Raw genomic sequence first — 22069 nt, forward strand, 5'->3', positions numbered from 1 at the left:
GGGGCTAACCCAAATGCAGATCCTGCAATTCACCACACACATCCTTGGCGCGCGACCAGTGGATCAACTTCGTTATCGCAACCGCACGCGTTTGAAGTACCGTTTTGAAGCTATTGACGTTGCCAAGGACTTGGCGCGCCTGCCGGATAATACTGGCGGAATGACCGCAGTGTCAGGTAAGTCGCCACCAGCATGTACCTGTTGAGGCTACGCTAACGCTGATTGATCGTAGTATGCGCAGGCGATCCAATACGTGCAGCTGTACGTCATATCGTTCACACCAGAGCAAGTGGTCACCTCCGGCTGATTGACTTGGATGTGGAACCTTCTTGCCTGTGGTGGACAAACGATGATCCGCTCGAACCAATTTCGTCCGAGACTGTTCCCGACCCGGGGCCCGCTTGGACGCCCGCTTCCTCATCAAACACGCGCAACATCCCGTCGCAGACCAGGCGGCTCTCAGGAGAAACGCTCGTCAATGATAGACGATCCTGGCAGGGTGATCAGCTGGCTGGTGGGGGCCCGAGTTCTCATCACCAAAAATGGGTTCGGCAGAAAATATCCGAAGGCGGCTTCTAGGTCACCACACGTGTCGAATCTTGTCTGATCTGTAGCCGTATTACAGTCTCAACTCAGGCTTTTCTTGCGTCAGGATTATTTGAAAGCCAGTCTTTGATACTTTGCGACGACTCTTTCCGTGTAATTACAAGAAGGGTCAACAAATGTACGAAAAGGAGTAAAACGACCTAATGGGAGTGGTTTTATTGGGGTTGCCTCACAATGCCTGTAGCCTCACCATGTCTGTAGCCTCACGTGATATCTACACCGACATTTCCGAGGGCCTCTTCCTCCTACAACTGCCTCACGAGAGTCAGTTGATGGCCTCTGCGGGTAGCTCGTCATCTCTCAGGCAGTCAAGTGTCAATTTTGTGTTTCACGTCCTTCCCTACGGCAACAGCACCGATAAGCCTTGACTATATCTCTCTCCACCATGACATTCAGCCAGTCTAGCAGTGTCACTCCTGCCCCGCTCGACTCCGCTTGGCCACCGGGCCACATTTGGGAGACTATGGGTGCGGCAGACCGTGCCAGTTGGTTAGGGCAGATACAGAAAGACAGGGCTAGACGCCTTGAATTGGATGTAGCAGAGACCGATCTACGCCGCAGAAGACCTCATGTGGACCTGCAAGATGACGATAATCTCGAAGAAAACCGTGAGCCTCCCCCTGAGGTCAAATCACTCATCGACATATTTCCGGGTGTCTCCGCCGCCCTTCTTATCCGCGTCTTCGAGAGGAAGTTGAAGGCGACTGAACTTACACGCTTCAAAGAGAAGTCAGTCACCGAGCTAGATCAGGAGGATAGAGTCTTCAAAATGACCGAATCGGGAGGCACAGTGGGCTTCAAGAAGGCAGCAGCGTCGCTTAAGGACTGGGGCCCTAACCCTCAGATATGGACGACTTGCTTTCTTGCCTATCTGGCCGTTGTAGGGTACCTCTTCGGCGAGAACCATCCTAAGGCAATTCCCAACCTCCTCATGTTTATGAGGCAGATCCTGGACTTCGCTCAGACTTATCAGTGGTCGGAGGCAGTTCTCCCACTTGCCCTTAATTTCCACCAATACATACTGGATAAAGGAGAGCTATCGACGGACAACTACCTGGTCACAGGCCCATTTCGCGAGAAATACCTCCGCCACAATCTCACCCTACCTGCGAAGTCACCAACAAATCCTCCAGCCCGGCCTCGTCAAGCCAGGAATACCAGGTCTTCGAATAATGAGACAGAGGTTTGCGATAAGTTCAATACGATAGGGTGCTCCTGGGAAGGCTGCAAGAGACGTCATGAGTGCACGGCATGCGGCCTAAGCGAGCATGGTGCCTCCTCCTGCCGCAAGAAGAAGTAGCAAGCGATAGCCCTTGAGAACTGCACTAGTGAGACCGGCAACGTTGTTCTTAACCCCTTGTCCCTAAGCCTCACACCGCAGGGGCAACCACCTAGACCAAACACTGCTATTCAATATCCCGTGTTCAACCCAGAGCTCCCAAGATTACAATCCTCTCCGTCACCACTCAATGCGAAAGGCTGGAGCAATCTTCTGCGCTACTATCCAGGCGATCTGGGCTCCACTATCGCTGGGATTCTGACCTACGGTGCCCAGGTTGGCTATAGGGGCAAGAAGCAGTTTCGCTATTCCTCTAACCATCACATACACGAACCCGGCATAATCACGGCCCAACTAGCAGAAGACCTCAACCTCGGCCGTGTTAGACTAGCCTCTAGGCCCTCCTTTGTTTCACCGCTTGGGTTGGTTCCTAAGCACGATGGGGGATGGCGCCGCATCCGTGACCTATCTTGGCCGCCTGGACAGGGCCTTAACCAGGGCATACCGGACTCCTGGTCAGCGATCGAATATATGACAATTGATCATATCTACGAGCAGGTCATACAAGCTGGCCGGGGTTGCACAATCATCAAGAGGGATATCAAGGACGCCTTCCGAATAGTCCCCGTTGCCGAGGATAACCAACATCTCCTTGCCTTCCAGTGGAATGACTCGACTTACGTCGAATGCTGTCTCCCCTTTGGCCTCGCAACGGCCCCATTTCTGTTCAATCTCTTCGCCGAGGCATTCCATTGGATACTCCAATGCCACCTACCTGCATTCCATATCAATCATTACCTAGACGACTTCATCGTCATTGCCCGGTCTCCCTCGGTGTCCGAGCCTACGGGTCCCTTCGACGAGGTTTACAACAGGGTCACCGACTACCTACGTATCCCCCGCAATACCAAAAAGGACCAGCAAGGGACCTGTGTTACAGTCCTAGGTATCCAGATCGACTCTATTGCAATGGAAGCTCGTCTGCCACCAGAAAAGTTGTGCAGCGCCACATTGGACGCCGCAACTTGTCTGACGGCAGTGAGTCTCTCACTCAAGCAAACAGAGCGCCTCGCAGGCTTATTAGCCTTCTGTTCAAGAGTTGTCCGGCTAGGGAGAACAAGGCTACAGTCTCTATACTCCTTCCAAGCCGCTTTCCCACATGGGAGTAGCGCGCGCCGCCGTATCCCCTACGAGGTACGTGACGATTTGGAATGGTGGAGGGACTCCTTGTCTCTCTTCAACGGCGTACTCCTGATTGACCCTTGCCGCCGCACTATCACGCATCTCTACACAGATGCTTCTAGTATAGGCCAGGGGCTCTTCTTCTTCTCATCCAAGTCTACATTAGACTGCTGGCTGGCCCATTGTCACCAGCTTCATCAAAGCAATGCTGCCACATTGGCCCTTGCTCAAGACGCACACGCGCACATCAATACTCAAGAAGTAGACGCCATCCTCCAAGGCTTCCTACTCTTCAGCCACCATTGGCTCCATCATACTCTCGTTATCCACACGGATAGCTCCACAGCGCACATGGGACTCAAGAAAGGCTTCCTTCATGGTCCGCCTAACGCACCTCTAAAGAGCCTACTTATCCTAGCGGCGGCGAGAGACATCCACATCGTGCCACACTGGCTCCCCTCCCGGGAAAATACATTAGCAGATGCGCTCTCACGTAATAATCTTGAAGACATTGCTAACATTTGTCCCCACTGGCAGGACCTCTCGGTATTGAACCGCCTGCGTGGTTCTCTTCACGAGCTCCTCAGCTCAATGCAGGCCACCTGAAACTGCTCTGGAACGGACTCAGCGCTAACACACGTTCCGTTTACCTCTCCGTTCAGCGTAATTACGAAAAGCACTGCGCGCTACAGAATCTATCCGCGTGGCCAGTTTCAAGGCATTCATTGACCTCATGGCTAAGCGCACGACTTCTTGGTAACGCTAGTCAAAAGGCCGTCAAGCCTGATACCGCACTCGCCGACCTAGCCGCTCTCCGAGCCTACCATATCGACAACTTCCTTGACGATAAACTCTTTGATAACAAGCATTTCCGACGTCTTATAGACGGCGCGAGTAGACTCAATCCCATGACAAAAATACGGCTCAGAAAACCGATTTCGCGTGACACTATCACGAAACTATCCGCAGGCCTCGCCACACTCCCGTTACGTCCCTTAGAGATGACTGCGAACCTCCTAGACGACCTGAACTTCGCAACCGCGTGTCGGGTAGCATTTGCTGGGTTTCTCCGCCTCGGAGAATTTACCTATAAGACTGAAGACCTCCGCACACGTTCTATCTTCTCCGCCACAAAGTTAACGCGCTCAGACGTCAGACTCTCGCCCTCGTTAGACCACGCGCAACTCACACTCAAGCGCAGTAAGACGGACCGCCGTCACGAAGGGGTGCAAATTATTCTTGCAAAGACGGGAGACGGCGCATGCCCAGTTGACGCCCTTCGGAAACTGCTACTTCTCGACCCCAAAGGGCCCGACGCCCCATTGTTCTCCTTCGGCAGAAGACCATTTGGCCGCAACAACTTCCTCTCGACCTTATCTACTAAGCTAAGAGCACTTGGGATACCGACACACGGATATTCAGGTCACAGCTTTCGGAAGGGTGCGGCTCAGCATGCGCACGATAGTGGGATACTCGACGACCAGATTCAGATGCTAGGGAGATGGACCTCGGAGGCATTCAGGGTCTATTTTACGACGAATGCGTCAGTCCTTTACAAGCTCAACCACCAGTTCCAGACAGGCTCCCCGGCCCCGCTGTCTCTGCTGCTTCCACCACCGTCCCCTCCACCATCCTAGTTTGGCCCGGGTCATTTGGGCCTATCTGACGCCACGGTCTACGACCGCAGCGACAGGTAACCCGTTGCGGCCAAACTAAACTCTTCTTGCTCCTCTTGACTGCGTGAGGTCACCAATAAAGGGAGTGGTTTTATTGGGGTTGCCTCACAATGCCTGTAGCCTCACCATGTCTGTAGCCTCACCATGTCTGTAGCCTCACGTGATATCTACACCGACATTTCCGAGGGCCTCTTCCTCCTACAACTGCCTCACGAGAGTCAGTTGATGGCCTCTGCGGGTAGCTCGTCATCTCTCAGGCAGTCAAGTGTCAATTTTGTCCCTCCCACCTTCCCTCTGTATATAGAATCCACTACAATACAGACACATTGCCTCCCTTCAAGGGAGCGCGGACGGGGCCTATCTGACGCCACGGTCTACGACCGCAGCGACAAGTAACCCGTTGCGGCCAAACTAAACTCTTCTTGCTCCTCTTGACTGCGTGAGGTCACCAATAAAACAATGATTTTCGCGCTCCGCCATGGTTTTGGGTGGTGTCCTAAGTCTATGCACGCTGCGAAGATACTCGTGATAAAGGTCTTCAAATATACCCATAACTTCTTCCAAACCAGCATCGGCAGGTTGTCCTCCCCTGGCGCGGTCGTCCCTTTTGCTGCTTTCAATGATCGTTCAATCTCAAGTTCGGTGATCGGGGACCACTGAAGGTCCTGCTGTGGTGACATTGGTCGGCTAGGATCGGGTGTGTTCATTGCGGGAAAGAACGCTTCAAGAAAGGCCTTCGCTTTATCTTCGTTCTGGGTGAGCTCCTCTGAGCCAACTCGTAGTGCTGGGACGCAGCCCCAGGTCTCTCGCGGCTTCATATAGGTCGCAGCTTTCCAGAGCTTCCCTTCACCCGCTTCATCTAGGAACTGTTTCCAATGCAGTGCTTTAGCCTTCTCAATCGTCCGAGTCCACGCTCGGCGCTTCTTTTGAGTGGAAGACGTGCTACGCATATGCCACGTAAATGAAGCCATCAAATTTACTGTCTGGGAAATCCCCGTGCTCAGGATCATCAGCAATTGGAAGGGCCTGTGACTCGATCCCACTACTTTTCCCACCCGCCGACCCGTCGGACCTCGTAGTAACCGAAAACGTCGATGGGCGTTGTCTTGCGTTGGCGCCTGCTCCAAGCACCTTATCTTAGGCCATCAGCCCGAGTTGAATGCTGATCTGCTGGTAGTCACATGTTGTTACATGCTCAAAACCTGGTTTTTGAGATACCAGATCTCTTCTTCAAGCACGTTCGCCTCCGCCAGCATAGTATCCCGCTTCGCAGATTCGCTGTACAACACGCTTTGAATCTGTCGGTACTCTTGCTTTTCTTGAAGCGGAACTTCACAGCAGCGCGAATCCGTTCGAGGAATTTCGCTCTTTCAGGGCTGACGTCGTCGCACGAGATGTAGGGCATCGAAGATCGGCGGTTCTTTTGGCTGAGTTGGGCCCGAGGTTTGTATTCATGGTTTCCGTCTAGATAATTTTCAGTCTTGGTGCTTTGGACGTGGAGGTTGTGGAGCAGAGTGTCTTTTTCCCTTCCAAAAATATCCAGAGGATTTAGCCCGAGGTGCCTGGGATCCTCGGAAAGTTGACGGCATTCCACCTGGCGGGCTCGAAAACGCCTTGTTCATAGTCGGAGTTTCGGGCAGGGCAGACTCGATGAGATAATTTGGAGAAACCTATCTAGCGGATCTCCTGCCCCAATTCTTGGCTTTCCTCTTAGGGACCAGCCCATTCGCCGGAAGCCTATCCTTTTATCACATCCAGATCCATCGACATAGATAAGATAGTAAGACTTAAAGTCTAAGATAAAATAACAGTATTCGTCCCAAAGGTCGAGGTTACTTTCTTAGGCCTTAACACGAGCAGTCTTTTCAGACCAGCCTTTAGACATAAGGGCACGACTGATGCTCCATTTCGTAGCTTAAAGTGCGAATAAAGTGCGAATTCGTCCAAATATAGGGCAGGCTTTTCAATCAGATGATCACATAAAGCCTCAAGCATAACTAGAGTGAAATTACGGGTTCGTCCACCTTTAATGGGTAGTGCTTTGACGCTACCAAAAATTCTTATATTAGACAAGATTCTCGAGATTGTGCTCTTGTTGCAACCAGCGGCCTATACCATCTTGTTTATAGATAGTTCGCCACTATATCTCATATCATAGATAAGTTCAAGCTTGGAAGAAGCTAGATTTGGAGCCATTGCTGGTTAGACCACTTGTGATTCATCGTGAAACGGTGCCTCCTGGGGAAACCGGCTTCAGAAGAGGGGCAGGGAGGAGACCAATATATTGAATTTACAAGAGTATACATGCCTGAAATTATTCTGTAAGCTACGTACGAAGGAATACATATGTACCTCCCGAAAGAATTCCAAATATAGACTAGTGGGTTTTTGCATAAGGACCAAAAAAGTCAATCGGAGAGTGGAGTAGTTGTACTACTTTCGCAACGTACTATACAGTAACTTTCACGTTTTCCACAACCAGCAACTTACAGCAGCCCTCAGTAAAAAGCAGACAACTCTATAAAAAGTTTCTAAACTCATGTCTCGGCAACGGGACAAGAAAACAGTCATCATATATTTGTTGGTTAAACCAATTTCGAGTTATTTTCGTACGAATTCACCATTCCGAGTGAGGCTTGAAGCGATTCGCTGTCGTGGGATAAAAAAAGCTCGCTGTAACCGCCGGTGGCAACGAGAATGCAAAAATCCAGTAGATCCCGGCGCAGAATATATCATGATACTGGATTAACCATTGAAGAAGGCACCGACCTATTTAAAACTAATTCATACCACTTTCAGGACAACTTACACGAGAACAAGGCACAGCAGAACCGCCTGGTGATGTAGGACGACCAAGGAAACGGACGCCATGACGCTGCTCTATCTGTAGAATCTCAGATCATTCAAAAAACAAATGCATTTTACATAAAGGAACTTAATTTTTAATTAATTTGGATATTTACTGAATATTTATTTGGTGAAGGCAATTTGGTCTCTCGGGTGACTCGCGGAATGTTGACCCATTCAGGGGTGAAATGCGTTACTCGCCTCTTAACGCTAGTGAAAAAGTCCTCAAAAGAACACATCAAGAGAAATGCTGTCAAACTAATAAAAATGCGTCAACAACATTCCATTCATAAACACTTCACTTCCTACCTCAATCATTGACCCTTAATTTTTCCAAAGCTACTCTTCTTGTACACGTCCTAAAATGCGGTCCAATGTCTGCAAGCTGCTCGTGCTGCGGTCGTTTTTCAGAGCTCTCTTTTGCAACTCACTTAGGCCGTTATGGAAAACGCCGCCAGCAAGGAAACGGAATCCACGGTCTTGTAAAATGAGGTCACTCGAGACACTCGTGACATCCTTCGTTCGTAACAAGGTTATGACTTCATTGAAAACATCAATGACATTGCTAACCTTTCCGGGGAAAACATGGATAACACCCTGGTGTTCGAAGGTAAAGCCACTCCGAAATTCAGTTGGGCACTTTGGTTTAGCCAGAACAGTGCCATACCAGCCTTCATAGGTAAAACGACAAGAGAATTCAGGCCAGAACCGCCGCATCTCGCTTTCAGCCGGACCACAGATATTCGCTGCAACAATTTCATCTGTAAGCGTGTTGGAGAGAAGGTGATGGGCTTTGTCTAAGGTGCTAAAGGAGCCCAAGATTGTATAGGCACCGTGAGTAAGGATGTAGTCTCGCTGGGGCTTCATACTGTCTTTAGTGTCGGATATAGCAGGCATAAGACACGGAAACCAGCCATCCATACAGGTGAACGAAACGGGTTTATTGGAAGTTGGCCTATTATCCCTGAACCTTAGAGCCAGACATACTTGGTATGTATACTCAAAGTAAATGGGGGATGTAGGATCGGATATGGCTTTAGGGACGAACTCGTGGAACCCAGTGCAATTTATCGCGACATCGGTTAGGAAGGTGGAGTGCCTTACTTTCGTCTTCTCACCAGCAGTCTTATTTTGTTGAATGGTGATGCTGATGGTTGGCTTTGTCTTGTTGGGGATAGCAGCTTGCTTAATGTGTAAAACAGTTGTATCCAAGATGACAGATACCCTGGCCTTCTCCAGTTTGTTTTCAAACCAGCTCCGCGCGCATGATCCGATTGCAACACTCGGTTCATCAAGCTCATAGGCGGAACTTATCCCGTCTAAACAATGCACAGCGGGGTCGACCTTTTTACATCCGCGATATTCCATACAAACTTTGTGAAAAGTATCATCGGAGACCTTGGACGGGAAGTTCTCTGAGTCAACAAGTCCGTTGGCATAAATTGAAAACTCGTGTTCAAAAACAAGGCCGCGGTATTTCTCGCGGAAATGGTCGAAGCTATTTGTTCTTAGTGTCGCTCCTAAATTGTTACATTAAACAAGAATTTACCTCTTCTGACAGTTAACACGAGTTGCCTTGGAACGAGGGTAGTGTGGCCCTGTTATCTGCGTTAATTTAGTGCTCTTGGGTAACCTTTGTGAGAGGTCTATGGAATACCTCGATGGAGACGAATGCCAAATAACCCAGAAGTACCGGCGAAGATTTGGCTCTCACGATCTATAAGAATGATTTGGTATCCAAGTTCAGAGAGCTCACAGGCTAAGTGACAGCCGTTCCATCCCGCGCCTATTATAGTGATGAGCATTTTGAAGAAAAATTGGAGGAATATTGTAAAATCTGTTCAATTGCATACATTGAAAGAGGAAAAGGGTACATATTAGTCAATACGTAATGGACTTGGCACTCTGCGTCCGCCTTCTCTCCGAATGCGGCCGGGTGCTGCTCGGCTTTGTCATTCTGTTGTTGCATGTGTATGGTAGTTGTAGTTGTATTGTTGTGGAGTTCTGTGGGTCCCGACCCAATACTATAGATACAGGTCAACCCTAATGCATGAGTAGTGCGTATCAGGGTGATAGGACAATACCATAAATACAGGTGCTCCAACAGATTCCGAAGATCTTCAGGGTGTGTGCCGATGTAGTGTGAATAAAAGGGCCGTTGCTCAACCACTCGCGGAGATTGAGCTACCCTCATGCATGCAAAGTGGATTACGAGGACGTTTTCAGAGGGCCCACATCTCCCGCGCCGCTGATAGCCATTATCTTCACAAGTTACACCGTGAGTTAGAAATTGTGACGTCGCTAGTTGATACATGTCGCAATCTCTACTCTTTCTGTTCGAAATCTTTCCATTCTAGCCCATAAAATCTTGCTTCACATACGCCGATATCGTCCCGGCCATTCTTCTACTAACGTGGAATGGTCAAAATCGAGTTTATTAGAAACCAGCTGAACGACTTCTACGAGTGAGCTTTTGTGGATCCCTGGCTAATCACATGAGGGTGGAAAAAATATGCCCTAAGTCTAACCATTTGTAGAACCAGTTGTAGAGTGCAACGTGCTACCAGAAGTGACCCTCATGGTCTTCTAGCTACCGTAATACAAAGTTATTATCAATGGGTTACTATTGAACGGCTGGAATATCCTCTTCTGTAGCCGTAATTCAGCGACTATTCATATTGCTGTCCACGAATCAACTCGCTACTGGAAGCCGCTTGAGCTCAAAGCTACGGCATGACGATCAGATCACACCTAGCTTCGATCGGCTGGGTCCTCAGTTCGCAAATTTTAGTCTGCCGCTAAGCCTATATAGTTAGTCTCGCTTGAAGTGGAACTTGGACTCCCATTTAGATTCAGTAGCTAATGGCGCTCTGGCTGAGCATTGGTGTCGAATGCCAACCAGAGCCGGCTAGGGAGGAGGAATGTCGCGAATTTTGCGTTGGCTCGTTAACTTTGACTGCACGGCACACCGCCACTGACGAGGAATGTAATTGGAGAATGCAATCTCGCCGCGCAGGCTCTAATTAGCCGCTGGCGGTATCAGAGCGGGCCCCGATAACAGTCAGGAGCTGGCGTACAGGGGACCATCATAATTCAGGGAGCAGGGTATAATCTTGTTGTTAAAAGTAAATTATCTGCCACCCACCTTAATATACATCTCACAATCTTACATCACCAGGTACGGGTTAGGGGTGCTTTCGATGAATTTAATATCCTTTTGCGCCTGTGTCGCAAGTTTCGCCACGTTTGCAGTGGCTAACTACGAATCGCCCTTCCACTTGAAGGCTCGTCAGCTGCTGGGGTCATCGTTTGGAATTCCTGGCGATAATGCTACGTTCGACTACATTGTGGTTGGGGGTGGAAATGCCGGTCTTGCGATTGCAGCCCGGCTAGCAGAAAAGCGGAGTGTGAACGTGGCAGTCATCGAGGCAGGCAGTTTCTATGAGATCTCCAATGGAAACCTCAGCGAAGTACCAGCATATGACGGTGTCTTTGATAGTAAAGGAAAGAATGACTGGCAACCCCTTGTTGACTGGGGATTCATGACGACTCCTCAAGAGGTTAGTCTAATAGGTCGAGCAAGGTGTGAAGGCTTCCTCTAATCGCGTTTTATAGCATGCCTATGGGGCTGAATTGCATTATCCTCGTGGAAAATGCTTAGGCGGCTCTTCGGCAAGAAACTATATGGTCTATCAGCGCGGCACCATTTCGTCATATCAGCAGTGGGCTGATGAAGTTGGGGATCAAAGCTATGCATTGGACCAACTACTGCCCTTCTTCGAAAATAGCCTTCACTTCACACCGCCAAATATGCAGCTACGCTTCAAAAACTCGACTCCAAAGTATGATGCCGCCGTCATGGGCAATGGCAAGGGTCCATTATCGGTTACATTTCCGAATTACGCACAAGCCTTTGGGTCCTGGGTGACTGAGGGCCTCCTCGCCATCGGGATCCCGATTATTAATGGTTTCCAGAGTGGTTCACTACTTGGCCAGTCGTACTCCATGTTTACCATCAACGCTACGACTATGACCAGGGAGTCGTCTGAGACCTCATTCCTGCGAAAAGCACTAAAATATCCCAATTATACAGTGTATCAATCGACGATGGCGAAGAAAATCCTCTTTGGAACAAATAAAACTGCTACGGGAGTCTTACTCGATACCCAAGGTATAAGATATACTCTGCTAGCAAAGAAAGAGGTCATAGTCTCAGCAGGTGTATTTGGTTCACCACAGCTTCTCATGGTATCTGGTATAGGACCGGCTGCGATTTTACGTCGACTCGGGATTGAGGTGATCGCTGATCGCCCAGGTGTTGGTCAGAATATGCAAGATCATGTATATTTCGGTCCATCGTATAGAGTGAATGCACAGACAATGTCTGCGCTCCAGGACCCCAATTTCGCTGCAGAAGCAGCTCAAAAATTCAACAAGCTAGCTGTTGGGATGTACACAAATCCCACCACCGATGTCATTGGGTGGGAGAAAGTCCCTGAGCCACTTCGGAGCACTGTATCTACTAAGACTCTACGCACCTTGGACCGTTACCCTGCTGACTGGCCCGAACTTGAATATCTCAGCATTAGTGCCTACCTTGGCTACCAATCTCAGTCGCGTGGTAGTGATCCTAATGACGGGTTTAACTATGCCACGCTGGCTGCCGCGATTTGTATGCCTCGCTCGCGAGGGAACCTCACAATTACAGCAGCAGATAATTCAGTACACCCGCAGATCAACCCTAACTACTTCAGCGACCAAGCAGACATTGAGGTTGCTATTGCTGGCTATAAACGGTTGCGTCAATTTTGGAGTTCTTCCATATTGAAACCGTTCCGCGTTGAAAGTAGCGAGGCGTTCCCAGGCCTGAATGTATCGACTGATGCACAAATTGAAGACATCATAAAGAAATCCTTTAACACCATATATCATGCGGCTTGCACTTGCGCTATGGGACGTCGGAATAACACCATGGCTGTCGTTGATACCCAAGGCAAGGTCTATGGTGTGAGTAGCCTCAGAATTGTTGATGCTTCCATCTTTCCATTCCTACCACCCGGTCATCCAATGGCAACAGTTTGTAAGTTTTAATGACGATAGGACTCTTCTCCTGCAAAAATTTTCAGTTTTCTAACTTATCTTATTATTAGATGCTGTTGCGGAGAAGATTGCAGCAGATATTTTGCGTAATGACAGCTAGACATATGCAGAAACGCGATCCAAACACCAGGGTTGATATTCTGCATGTGAGGGTTTTGATGGATTTATTCAATCTATCTAAGGATCTTAATATAAAGAGGAACAATTAACGAGAGATCAGCGCTGCTCTCAAATCAAATAAATCAAATCCGGGCTTAAATTTGTCTGTTTGACACAATTTTCAGTTATACAGTACATCCTATGGCCAATTATTGATATTATCCTCATCGCTCGTGAATGAAATCTCGTCTTATTCAATTTAATACCCTGCTCTTTCTGATCAACCCTGGGTTGCCAATCAAATGGCTTGACTCTGCGCACTATCAATTTTCCATGCACGTCTAGGCTATTTAGCACAAATGTGTCCTCTCTCGTCTTGTCTTCAAATCCTGTCTTACAGTAATTTTAAGCTCAGAATACGTGGCACAGGAATGTCAGAAAGTGTTCCTTCCGACAACACTTTAAAAAAATTTAAAAAATTCCGCTGCGCCGCTGCAGTCAGCAAACTGAGCCCTGATTTTTTTTTTTCGGAGGCCACATTTCAGGTACCGGTCTTACTTTGAATTTTTTGCCAATACGCAGAAACACACCAAGAAGCTAGAAAGCCTCATGAAAGTGAAAAGTCAAATTCCTGGGGACTATAATGAAGGAGCATCCGTGTGTCCACTTCTCAGGTACATAAAGGCTCTCGCGTGCTAGGAGAAAATCAAGATTCGTAATCGTCCGCAACCGTGAATATGATCTCCAAGCAGAATGTCCCAACTGTTTTGATGGCGGTGATTCTCCTTCTCAGTCTCATCAGATTACTTATTTTGTATCGTTTTGGATCCAAGTGGTCCGCTTACAAGATCGATTATGCGGTGGGTACGACGTCCTGCAACCTCTTTGCTGTCCTTCTAGGCCTCTTCTGGACCGAACGATCTCCGGTGTGAAGTCGAGTCCTGCTTTGGTTTTCGACCATCCTGCCACCACTTCAAGTAGTACGTGTTACATGGACCTTTGAGAATGCCTTCGGAGCTAATGCGTTACAGTTCCTTCGAATCAACTCTCAGCCACGGCCATATAAAGGGGCACCGCGAATGCTCCTTATCCTGGCCCGATTGCTCGTCATATGCTCTACCGTGGCCACACTGGCAGTCGCACTTGTGGGAGCGTTCGTTCAAGAATCTATTCACCAAGGCGGTCTTTTCATTCTCTGTGTGGACTATTTTGCAGCGGCGATGTGGTATTGGTGGCTCCTTCAGCACGAGAACGAAGGCCAGACCACCTTCAGGCGAATCACGTATTACTTAGCGGGTCTGACTCTGATATTACTGGTCATTGCAATCGTCGGCATTCTGCGGGTATCGTGGATAATCGCACTTGAGGTAAGTTCGCTGGTCCTGCAAATGGCTGTGAAGCTGACAAGAGATAGACTCAGCTGATCACCGTTTTCATCTGGGCATCACTCGACAGATTAGTTGTGTGAGCGGTACGGCTCATGAAGTTTGTTGTCTGGAGATGTGATTCCAATGACAGTGGGCTTTGAGGAGAAGGGTTCGATTACGATCGGGGCTTTTCGTGGTTGCTGGAGGACTGCGATCTCTATTAGAGATCTGCATACAAATTGTCTCAATATTATGGCCCTTCACAGTCTTGGAAAGTAAGAATTAAACCAGTCTAACTGGTTGTATTATCCTCTTCTTGGGTCAACCTTGGAACCTATTTGGCAACGCTGGACGCACATGTTGGGGAGACATCTGGTATCAAGAGACTTTGTTTGTTGGAGAAGTATTATGTTTATAATTTTCAAACGCATCTACATTTACTTCACAGTTTGTGAATGATCAATTTTCCGCAGCTCTTGAATGATAATGACAAGCAAGGGCAATAAAAATCATTCATTGATTAGACTAGTTTGATCAAAAGCCACTGCAAAAACATTTCCCATGCATTGCTGCAAAGGACAAAGATATACGGCCTTCGCTATTCCTGGGTGTATATCCCGTCATCTCTCCCATTTGTTCTCCTCTTTCCAGTAACTAGACACGACGATGCGGTTTGGGGCGGAGTCTGCGCATCCAGTCTAGTCTCAGAGCTTCCGGGGTGGTCGTCTCTTCTTTCGATCGATCATTCCTGGTGGGACCAATTCGGTCAATGTCCGGCCGTCCGACTAGGAGCGAAAATTGTTGCTCACGGGCTTGGCTCCGAATCCGCATTCGAATAGTCATCTTTGCTGCGTCCCGGATTCTGATCCGTCGGGAAACACCGGAAGCATCTCGCCCATGCCGAAGGGAAGCCGTTCTCTTTGGGGAGTCGCAAGTATCACCCAGAAGAGTCACCCGTTCAGGATCGTTCCTGTCTTCTTGGTGCTTACACGAGCGAGTTCTTGGAGCCATTTCAAGGAGATAAATGACTGTCGGATTTGATGGAGGCTTGGGGACTTCTTGGCTGAAAAGGAAAAGGCTGGTAGGTGTAATGAAGGGAATCAAGATTTCTCATGATTTATATACCCCAGACTCAAGGCTAGGTATTAGCTGAAAAGTCTGCAGTCAAAAAATGGTCAGCCAATTTGGTATAAGTGGCTGCGAATGCCCTTCCAAATGGGCCAAATGTCGAAAAAAAAGAACAAGATAATGATCCACACTGGATTTTTCTTGTGCTGAACTGTGCCTCACTATGGTAATATTGGCAACAAACAATTTTTGATACGGGCGATGAGATTTCGAGATTGGCCTCAATTTTGGATCTTTCTCGAGAAATTGGTCCGGGATTCGACAAGAAAAGGATGGCTTATGACGACTCAACAGAGTGTTAATTTTTACCCGTGCTTCGCCTTATTTGGGTCAGCAAGACAAGCAAGCCCTTCAAAGCATAATTGGGTTATGAAAAGGACCGGCTGTTTTCATTAGTATGGTGCAACTTCAGTCGTAGGTCCGACATTGTTTTCAAGATATCTGCCTATTAAAATCGTATGGTTTGAGTGAGTATGATCCAACCTCTTCTTTTCCTTGCGGATAATGCGTCCTTAGGGTACAAATAATTTGTGGAGAGCATAGTCTGTATAGACATTTCACGGTAAAGAAAAAGCATTTGCGATGTGTGCGGAATTCTTTGCCACGAGCCAGTCGTTGCATGATCTCTAGAACCCAACTAGTGCCACCCCATTCGAGGCAAGGGCTGGCAGAGCATCTTCCTTTTGGGATCATAGCCTCAGATCCCAGATGATGTCATGTATGGTTTTCGGAGCACAGGGCTAGATCCTGGGGCCAGATCTGCTTTTTTTTTCAAAATATCACCTTCTAGCACCAATATGTACTATGCTCTTGGCCACCAAACATTATCGTCATGGTCAGTTTTGCAGGGTACCATCGGAATTCTAGGTGGAATTCATCGAACGAATGCAGAACACAGCGTTCATTCTGTGCATCCCGACTCGACATATCTGTTCAAGAATGCAGCCGACTATGTTTGAATATATGGACTGCTTTTCAACGATCTGGTGGATGTCCTTGCAAGCATATATAAACCACCATCCAGATCTTGATACCACCTTTATCAATCTAACAATACCTGATCCCTCATATCTTGTCCAATACATCCATCTTCACCACCACCATGTCACCCGCTTTATCCTACCCTAGCCCTCCACTGGAGCAACAATTCTCCCAGCCTGATGCGCTCCAGAAGTACCTCTGCACGTGCACCACGGATATCAACAAGATACATGGAAGACACACGCCCTTGATGCTGGCCGTGCAAGCCAGAGATCACGCGGCTATCGATCTGCTATTAAAGTATGATGATCTTCGTGCTTCTCGATGCAATGCCTACGGTCAGACTGCGCTGTCGATGGCCATCACACAGGGCAGTGTTTCAATCGTACGGCAGCTGCTCAGCCGCAAAGACATTGAGTTCTACAGTCAAGATCAGAAATTCCAGCAGCCACTCCTAGTGGCTTTAGAATATCAACAGTATGAGATTTTGGAAATGCTCTTGCGGGATCCTCGGGCCAAGATCAATGAGAAGAATCACCGCGGCCAAACCATCCTGCACCTGGCTGTCATCTACGGAGACCTTCATGCTGTCGCAAGCCTTGCCAGAGAGGAGCTGATTGATGTCGATTGTCCCGATCATCGGGGGGAGACGCCCCTCATGTTGGCTGCGAAGCTTCATGCATGCGATCAGCCTAACAACGTCAAGATCCACGAGTGTCTGCTCTCGAGGTCCAAAGTTAGGGTCGATCGAGATCAAGGGGTCAATCTGTCCTTTTACATGCCACGAAGACTTCCAATACCGAGCTGATCGGGTTACTCGGCTTCGTTTGAATAAACAATGTCAGGTGTTGATGGAATCACTCCGTTGGCTCGAGTGAGGTCAGAAGGCAATTTGCGACCGTCAAACCTCGGTTCCCTTAAACCCGCGTGCCACGATGCAAGTCACATCCCTGCTCCAAATATGTGCGAAGGGCAATGATGCGATAGAGGTTTAAGTCAGACAGGCCATGACGCATTAGCAATCGAGAATGTTCTTGAGGTGTAATTTTATTCCCGACTATCAGGTGTCTTATCTATGCGCTTTCAGAGAACATGTTATGAGCAGCATGCGTACACGAGCTCGCTGTTATGATCAAATTTAGAGAGAGACAAGGTTCTAGAGCTAGCGTGTAAGTCCGGTCAAGGATGTAGTTCTATGGCTCGTGGTCCAGGATGTAACATCAATAGTGGGTCTTGCGCCACATGGAAATTCTAGAAAGTGATCGATGCCTTTCCAGAGGACAGGCTAGCGTTTGGTTGGTCAGGCGCGGTGGGGTTGTGAGTCATGATGGACTGCAGATGCCTCACTAATCAAGGTTGTTGGAAACAGGAGCGCAGCGGGTCCGTGGCCGGTAAGTTTGAGCGGTAGGAGCAGGGCCCGTAGATCAGCCCAAGTCTTGTCCGCGTACTTACCAGGGTACTTACAAAGTACTCGTGAAGTCTCGGGTTTTGCCCTACCACGCGCGTCAACTACAGAGATAAGCAAGACGATACTTTATAGCATTCCTAGCAATTAATTGACCTTATCAGAAGTTTACCTTCTCATCAGGAGTTTACCAATGGCCAAAGCATTGTCAGGAAGAAAGTGCATATGAGAGGTGGAAAGTGGGACGGCGAGATCGAAATGATCGGCCGGCACCTTAAACCTTAAATAGCACGTGGGTTGGTCTAAGGTCCAGTCCTTCGTGCATCTTGCTGAATACCACTGTTTGGTTTCTCAGAGTCTGGCGAAAACAAGGACAACGTGCGCTGCAGCTGCTCATGATCGATGCGCGACACTAATCGCAATAGTACCCATGACTGCACTTGCGGCCATTGCGTTTAGCCCTCTTTGAATGCTATATTGTAATACATCTGTCGCAACTTGCAATGTAACGCAATTTCATTGCCACAGCGATCGTATCCATGGAATCCATTGCATCAATTCTGGTACCCAGTCGCCAATGTAACCCATCGCGAGAAATGAACAGTCTATATGATCGGTGTGATGGAACCAAGGGCTAGTTACCCCTGGCAACATGAGGCCAACCACGGATCAAGGGGGGGGTGTCTCCTGGCCAAAGATTTCCATGTAACTTTTCCAATGCCCTCCCAAATCAGTGGCCGTTGCTATGGATTTGCGCAGGGGGTTTCTGTGAAGAGACGTAGCCGACTTGACATAAAAGGCGCGAGATTTCCGGCCCAAAACAAATCAGGACTTTCCTCCTCACACTCCCGTGTCATGGTTTCCATCTCTTGTCTGCAGGCTTGAGAGTCTCCATGGCCACGGCTCCGCAGTATAAGCTCTGCGTTATCAAACATGCTTCGCAGGATAGGTCTGCGTGATCAATATGCCTCGCAGGAGGGCGCTGCGAGAACAAGTCCACCCCGCAGGATAGGTCTGCGTTATCAATAAGCCTCGCAGGGGGGTGCTGCGAGATCAAGACTACCCCGCAGGATAGGTCTGCGTCATCAATATGCCTCGCAGGAGGGCGCTGCGAGAACAAGTCCACCCCGCAGGATAGGTCTGCGTTATCAATAAGCCTCGCAGGGGGGTGCTGCGAGATCAAGACTACCCCGCAGGATAGGTCTGCGTTATCAATATGCCTCGCAGGAGGGCGCTGCGAGAACAAGTCCACCCCGCAGGATAGGTCTGCGTTATCAATAAGCCTCGCAGGGGGGTGCTGCGAGATCAAGACTACCCCGCAGGATAGGTCTGCGTTATCAATATGCCTCGCAGGAGGGCGCTGCGAGAACAAGTCCACCCCGCAGGATAGGTCTGCGTTATCAATAAGCCTCGCAGGGGGGTGCTGCGAGATCAAGACTACCCCGCAGGATAGGTCTGCGTCATCAATAAGCCTCGCAGGGGGGTGCTGCGAGAACAAGCAACTCTAGCAAAGCGCAGGCACCTCTACGTGGTGCTAGAGACCAGTATTCAACTCTCGCTCTACAGTTGAAGAAGCCAAGACCTGCGCCAACATCGATAGTTCACTTGTGTAGGCTCGGACCACGGGCGAAGAGACTGGCAGTAGGGCCATGAGAGCGCATTCCAGGGCCTATTTTCACTCCAAGATAGCGTTGTATAGAGAACGAATAAACCCAGCATTTTGCTGTTACCGAATTCGCCGTGCATTGTAGTATCATGTCCAGAATCTGGTCTCACGAAATGTATACACACGTAAAGGATGTATACACACACGTCCAGGCTGATCGGTCGCTCAAAAATCATTATACTTGGGCAAGAACGCATTACTCACGTCTGTCTCAGAGGTCAGGAAACCCATGATGACTGTTGAGGTTGGCTTTGGTGGTGACGGGTAGATGCGGTGATCAATAGTCCATGGTGGCAACAAGCCTGCTTCGGTGATAGTTGACTGAGCGTCGTGAACCGTTGCATGAGCGTGCGTAAATAGTTGAGTCTGCTCTGATAAATAGTTGAGCCGGGCCTGGTAAATAGTTGAACTGTTCTCATCAACAGTTGAATGAGCGTGTGTAGACAGTTGAGTCTGCTCTGGTAAACAGTTGAGCCGGCTGTCTAAACGGTTAAACGGCTTCCTCAACAGTTGACCGGCTTTCCAAACAGTTCACCGGCTTTTTAACAGTTAAAATGCTATGCAAACAGTTGAATGAGCGTTGGTAAACAATCGAGCACGACTTCATGAACAGTGACCAGCTTGAAACCGTGACCAGCTTGAAATGGTGACCAGCTTGAAATGGTGACCAGCTTGAAACCGTGACCAGCCTGGAAAATAGTGGCCAGCACTGAAGACAATTTGTCGATGATGACGGTGCCGATGCGTCGTCGGGCAAAAAAGCTGAGTCTGGAGTTGTCAAACGGGGTGAGGCGCTCAGGCGGTGTGTCTTCCCTCGCGCACGCTCCGTCCGACTTGGAGGAAGATCCCGCCCACAGCACTGTATTTCTCTCATAGGCCAACAGTGGTTGTCAAGTCCTCCCGGACAAGTAACAGAGTTTTGACATACGGTCGATAATTATATTCCATACGGAAAGCTACATCACGTCAAAAATCCCAGTAATCTACACCAAGAATCCACTCGGCTCAAACTTCCCGATATATATACCACATGTGTACAGTATATGACACCTCCAATGAACGAACAACATTTTTTTTAGCACTACGTATACTACTGTATGACATCTAAATCGCATGCGTGACTGGGATTTCTAGCGGTCTCACAAAAATATGACCAATAAGTCTACTACACCAGTCTCCTCTGAGTACGACTGCGACACATCATGAGACAATTGGGATCAAGTTGATTCAAAGTCGACCACGTATGATACAAACATGAAACTAATGCTCAGCAGCCCGACCGTTGAGTCCCACATCACTGCGCGTGAGCCCTAGATCCGATGAAATGACACCATTCACATCCTTTGTGTACGTCTACGTTGCGAGCTTCCCCTGTCCCACACACTGACAAGGCTACCATCCCGGCCATCGAACGCTATGATATACCGCATGTGTTCCACAAGCAGCAGTCATCAGTCTACGAAAAGGATACATTATCGAGTGTTATCAGGGAATTACGCAGGCGGTTGAAAAAGCAGCATGCAGGACGAAAGCATAATGAGCCCTGCATCACCGGCCTAGACTTTGCCCAGCATGACGAGCACTCGTCTTAGAACTAGATGAAAGCACTTGAGAATGCCACGAAAGAGCCTTGCAGTCTTGCTTCGTGAGTCAGCAGCTCACGCGTGATTCGAAGCCTTGTGGGAGCAATGCATCGCAAGACATCAGCTACACAGCGACGCAAAGCTGCCCATCGGGATGAAAGAGATAGCTACATGATTAGATGCTCAAGACTGCGATGTGGACGCGTGCCGTCATGATGCAACGTAGAGACGGCGAGCTCGCATCTCACACCACATCACTGTAGCGCAACTCCCACTGTTGTACCTCAATGACAGGCAACGGAGCTAGATATCAAGCACCAATGCGCAAGACCCCTTCTTTGTTCTGCCATGGCAGTTCGACGGGTAGCCTTACACAATGATAGCTTCCTCTTCATAGATCCCCACACCTAGCAGACTGAATTCCTGGGCAAAACCGATATAACCGAGTACGGAATTCTCCGTTATTTTCGATTCGCCAATAAAATGGGCATGCATTTTTGGAAGCTCAAATCGACTTCTCTTCAGCAGCATCGGGGCCGTAGCACGTGTCACGTGACAAAGCCGTTTGAGAGGACACAAGCATTTCGAGACCTCCAATCACTTTGAATAGCTCGAGCAGAACCGCAATTTGACCGATACTGCGAGGGACGGCGGAATTTGGTTATCTGAGACCTCCCAGACCTCAGAACGACTGACAAGATCAGTACGGAAGGCTTCTGAAGGGCTTGGGTTGAGCCAAAGTTGCCGAGCTCGCAGACTGCACTGCATAGCTGGGCAGATGTGGCTTCATCTCACCCACCCTTGGACATGTCGCTCCACCGACAAAAGATCAAGTACCAGCGGGCGCAATGTCATACGTGCCGCTTGATAGTCACGTCCAATCAGCCCATGAAGAGAGTACATCCATCAAGATTCTTATTGCATGAAATGAATCCCTGTGTTGAACCTTTACTCAAGTTTCGAGTATCGTCTTCTCTCGACCGGACCGAGGACATGGCGACGGCATCTGCTTGCATGTCACCGCAAATGCCGACTGGATCAGCCTGGAATGCATATTCGCTCGACTACTGCAGTGTACGTAGATCGGTAAAAGTCGGTCGCGCAGCAGGGAGGCAGGGTCGCCAAGAATGATAAACATTCGCAAGCTGAG

General features: G+C 48.8%; 5 protein-coding genes across 5 annotated transcripts; 3 read left to right on the forward strand and 2 right to left on the reverse strand.

The window, feature by feature from the left end:
* Nucleotides 1-1069: 1069 nt before the first annotated feature.
* N7520_001698 (uncharacterized protein) lies at nt 1070-3673 on the forward strand (the record flags this gene model as incomplete). The annotated part of the gene is made up of 2 exons (XM_057135633.1): nt 1070-1748; nt 1917-3673. The coding sequence occupies 2 exons, from the start codon at nt 1070-1072 to the stop codon at nt 3671-3673; spliced, it is 2436 nt and encodes an 811-aa protein (XP_057001569.1).
* Nucleotides 3674-7929: 4256 nt separating this feature from the next.
* On the reverse strand, nt 7930-9395 carry N7520_001699 (FAD-dependent oxidoreductase; the record flags this gene model as incomplete). The annotated part of the gene is made up of 2 exons (XM_057135634.1): nt 7930-9110; nt 9248-9395. The coding sequence occupies 2 exons, from the start codon at nt 9393-9395 to the stop codon at nt 7930-7932; spliced, it is 1329 nt and encodes a 442-aa protein (XP_057001570.1).
* A 1395-nt stretch (nt 9396-10790) lies between these two features.
* Nucleotides 10791-12790, forward strand: N7520_001700 (GMC family oxidoreductase; the record flags this gene model as incomplete). Its single annotated transcript, XM_057135635.1, has 3 exons — nt 10791-11150; nt 11206-12670; nt 12741-12790. The coding sequence occupies 3 exons, from the start codon at nt 10791-10793 to the stop codon at nt 12788-12790; spliced, it is 1875 nt and encodes a 624-aa protein (XP_057001571.1).
* Nucleotides 12791-13526: 736 nt separating this feature from the next.
* On the forward strand, nt 13527-14257 carry N7520_001701 (uncharacterized protein; the record flags this gene model as incomplete). Its single annotated transcript, XM_057135636.1, has 3 exons — nt 13527-13715; nt 13821-14156; nt 14204-14257. 3 exons carry the CDS (start codon nt 13527-13529, stop codon nt 14255-14257), a joined length of 579 nt encoding a protein of 192 aa, XP_057001572.1.
* Nucleotides 14258-14810: 553 nt separating this feature from the next.
* N7520_001702 (uncharacterized protein) lies at nt 14811-15167 on the reverse strand (the record flags this gene model as incomplete). Its single annotated transcript, XM_057135637.1, has 1 exon — nt 14811-15167. The coding sequence occupies one exon, from the start codon at nt 15165-15167 to the stop codon at nt 14811-14813; it is 357 nt and encodes a 118-aa protein (XP_057001573.1).
* Nucleotides 15168-22069: the final 6902 nt, after the last annotated feature.

This window comes from Penicillium odoratum (genome assembly GCF_028828045.1).
Source record: "Penicillium odoratum strain IBT 22623 chromosome Unknown utg000001l_segment0_segment0, whole genome shotgun sequence".
NCBI lineage: Eukaryota > Fungi > Ascomycota > Eurotiomycetes > Eurotiales > Aspergillaceae > Penicillium > Penicillium odoratum.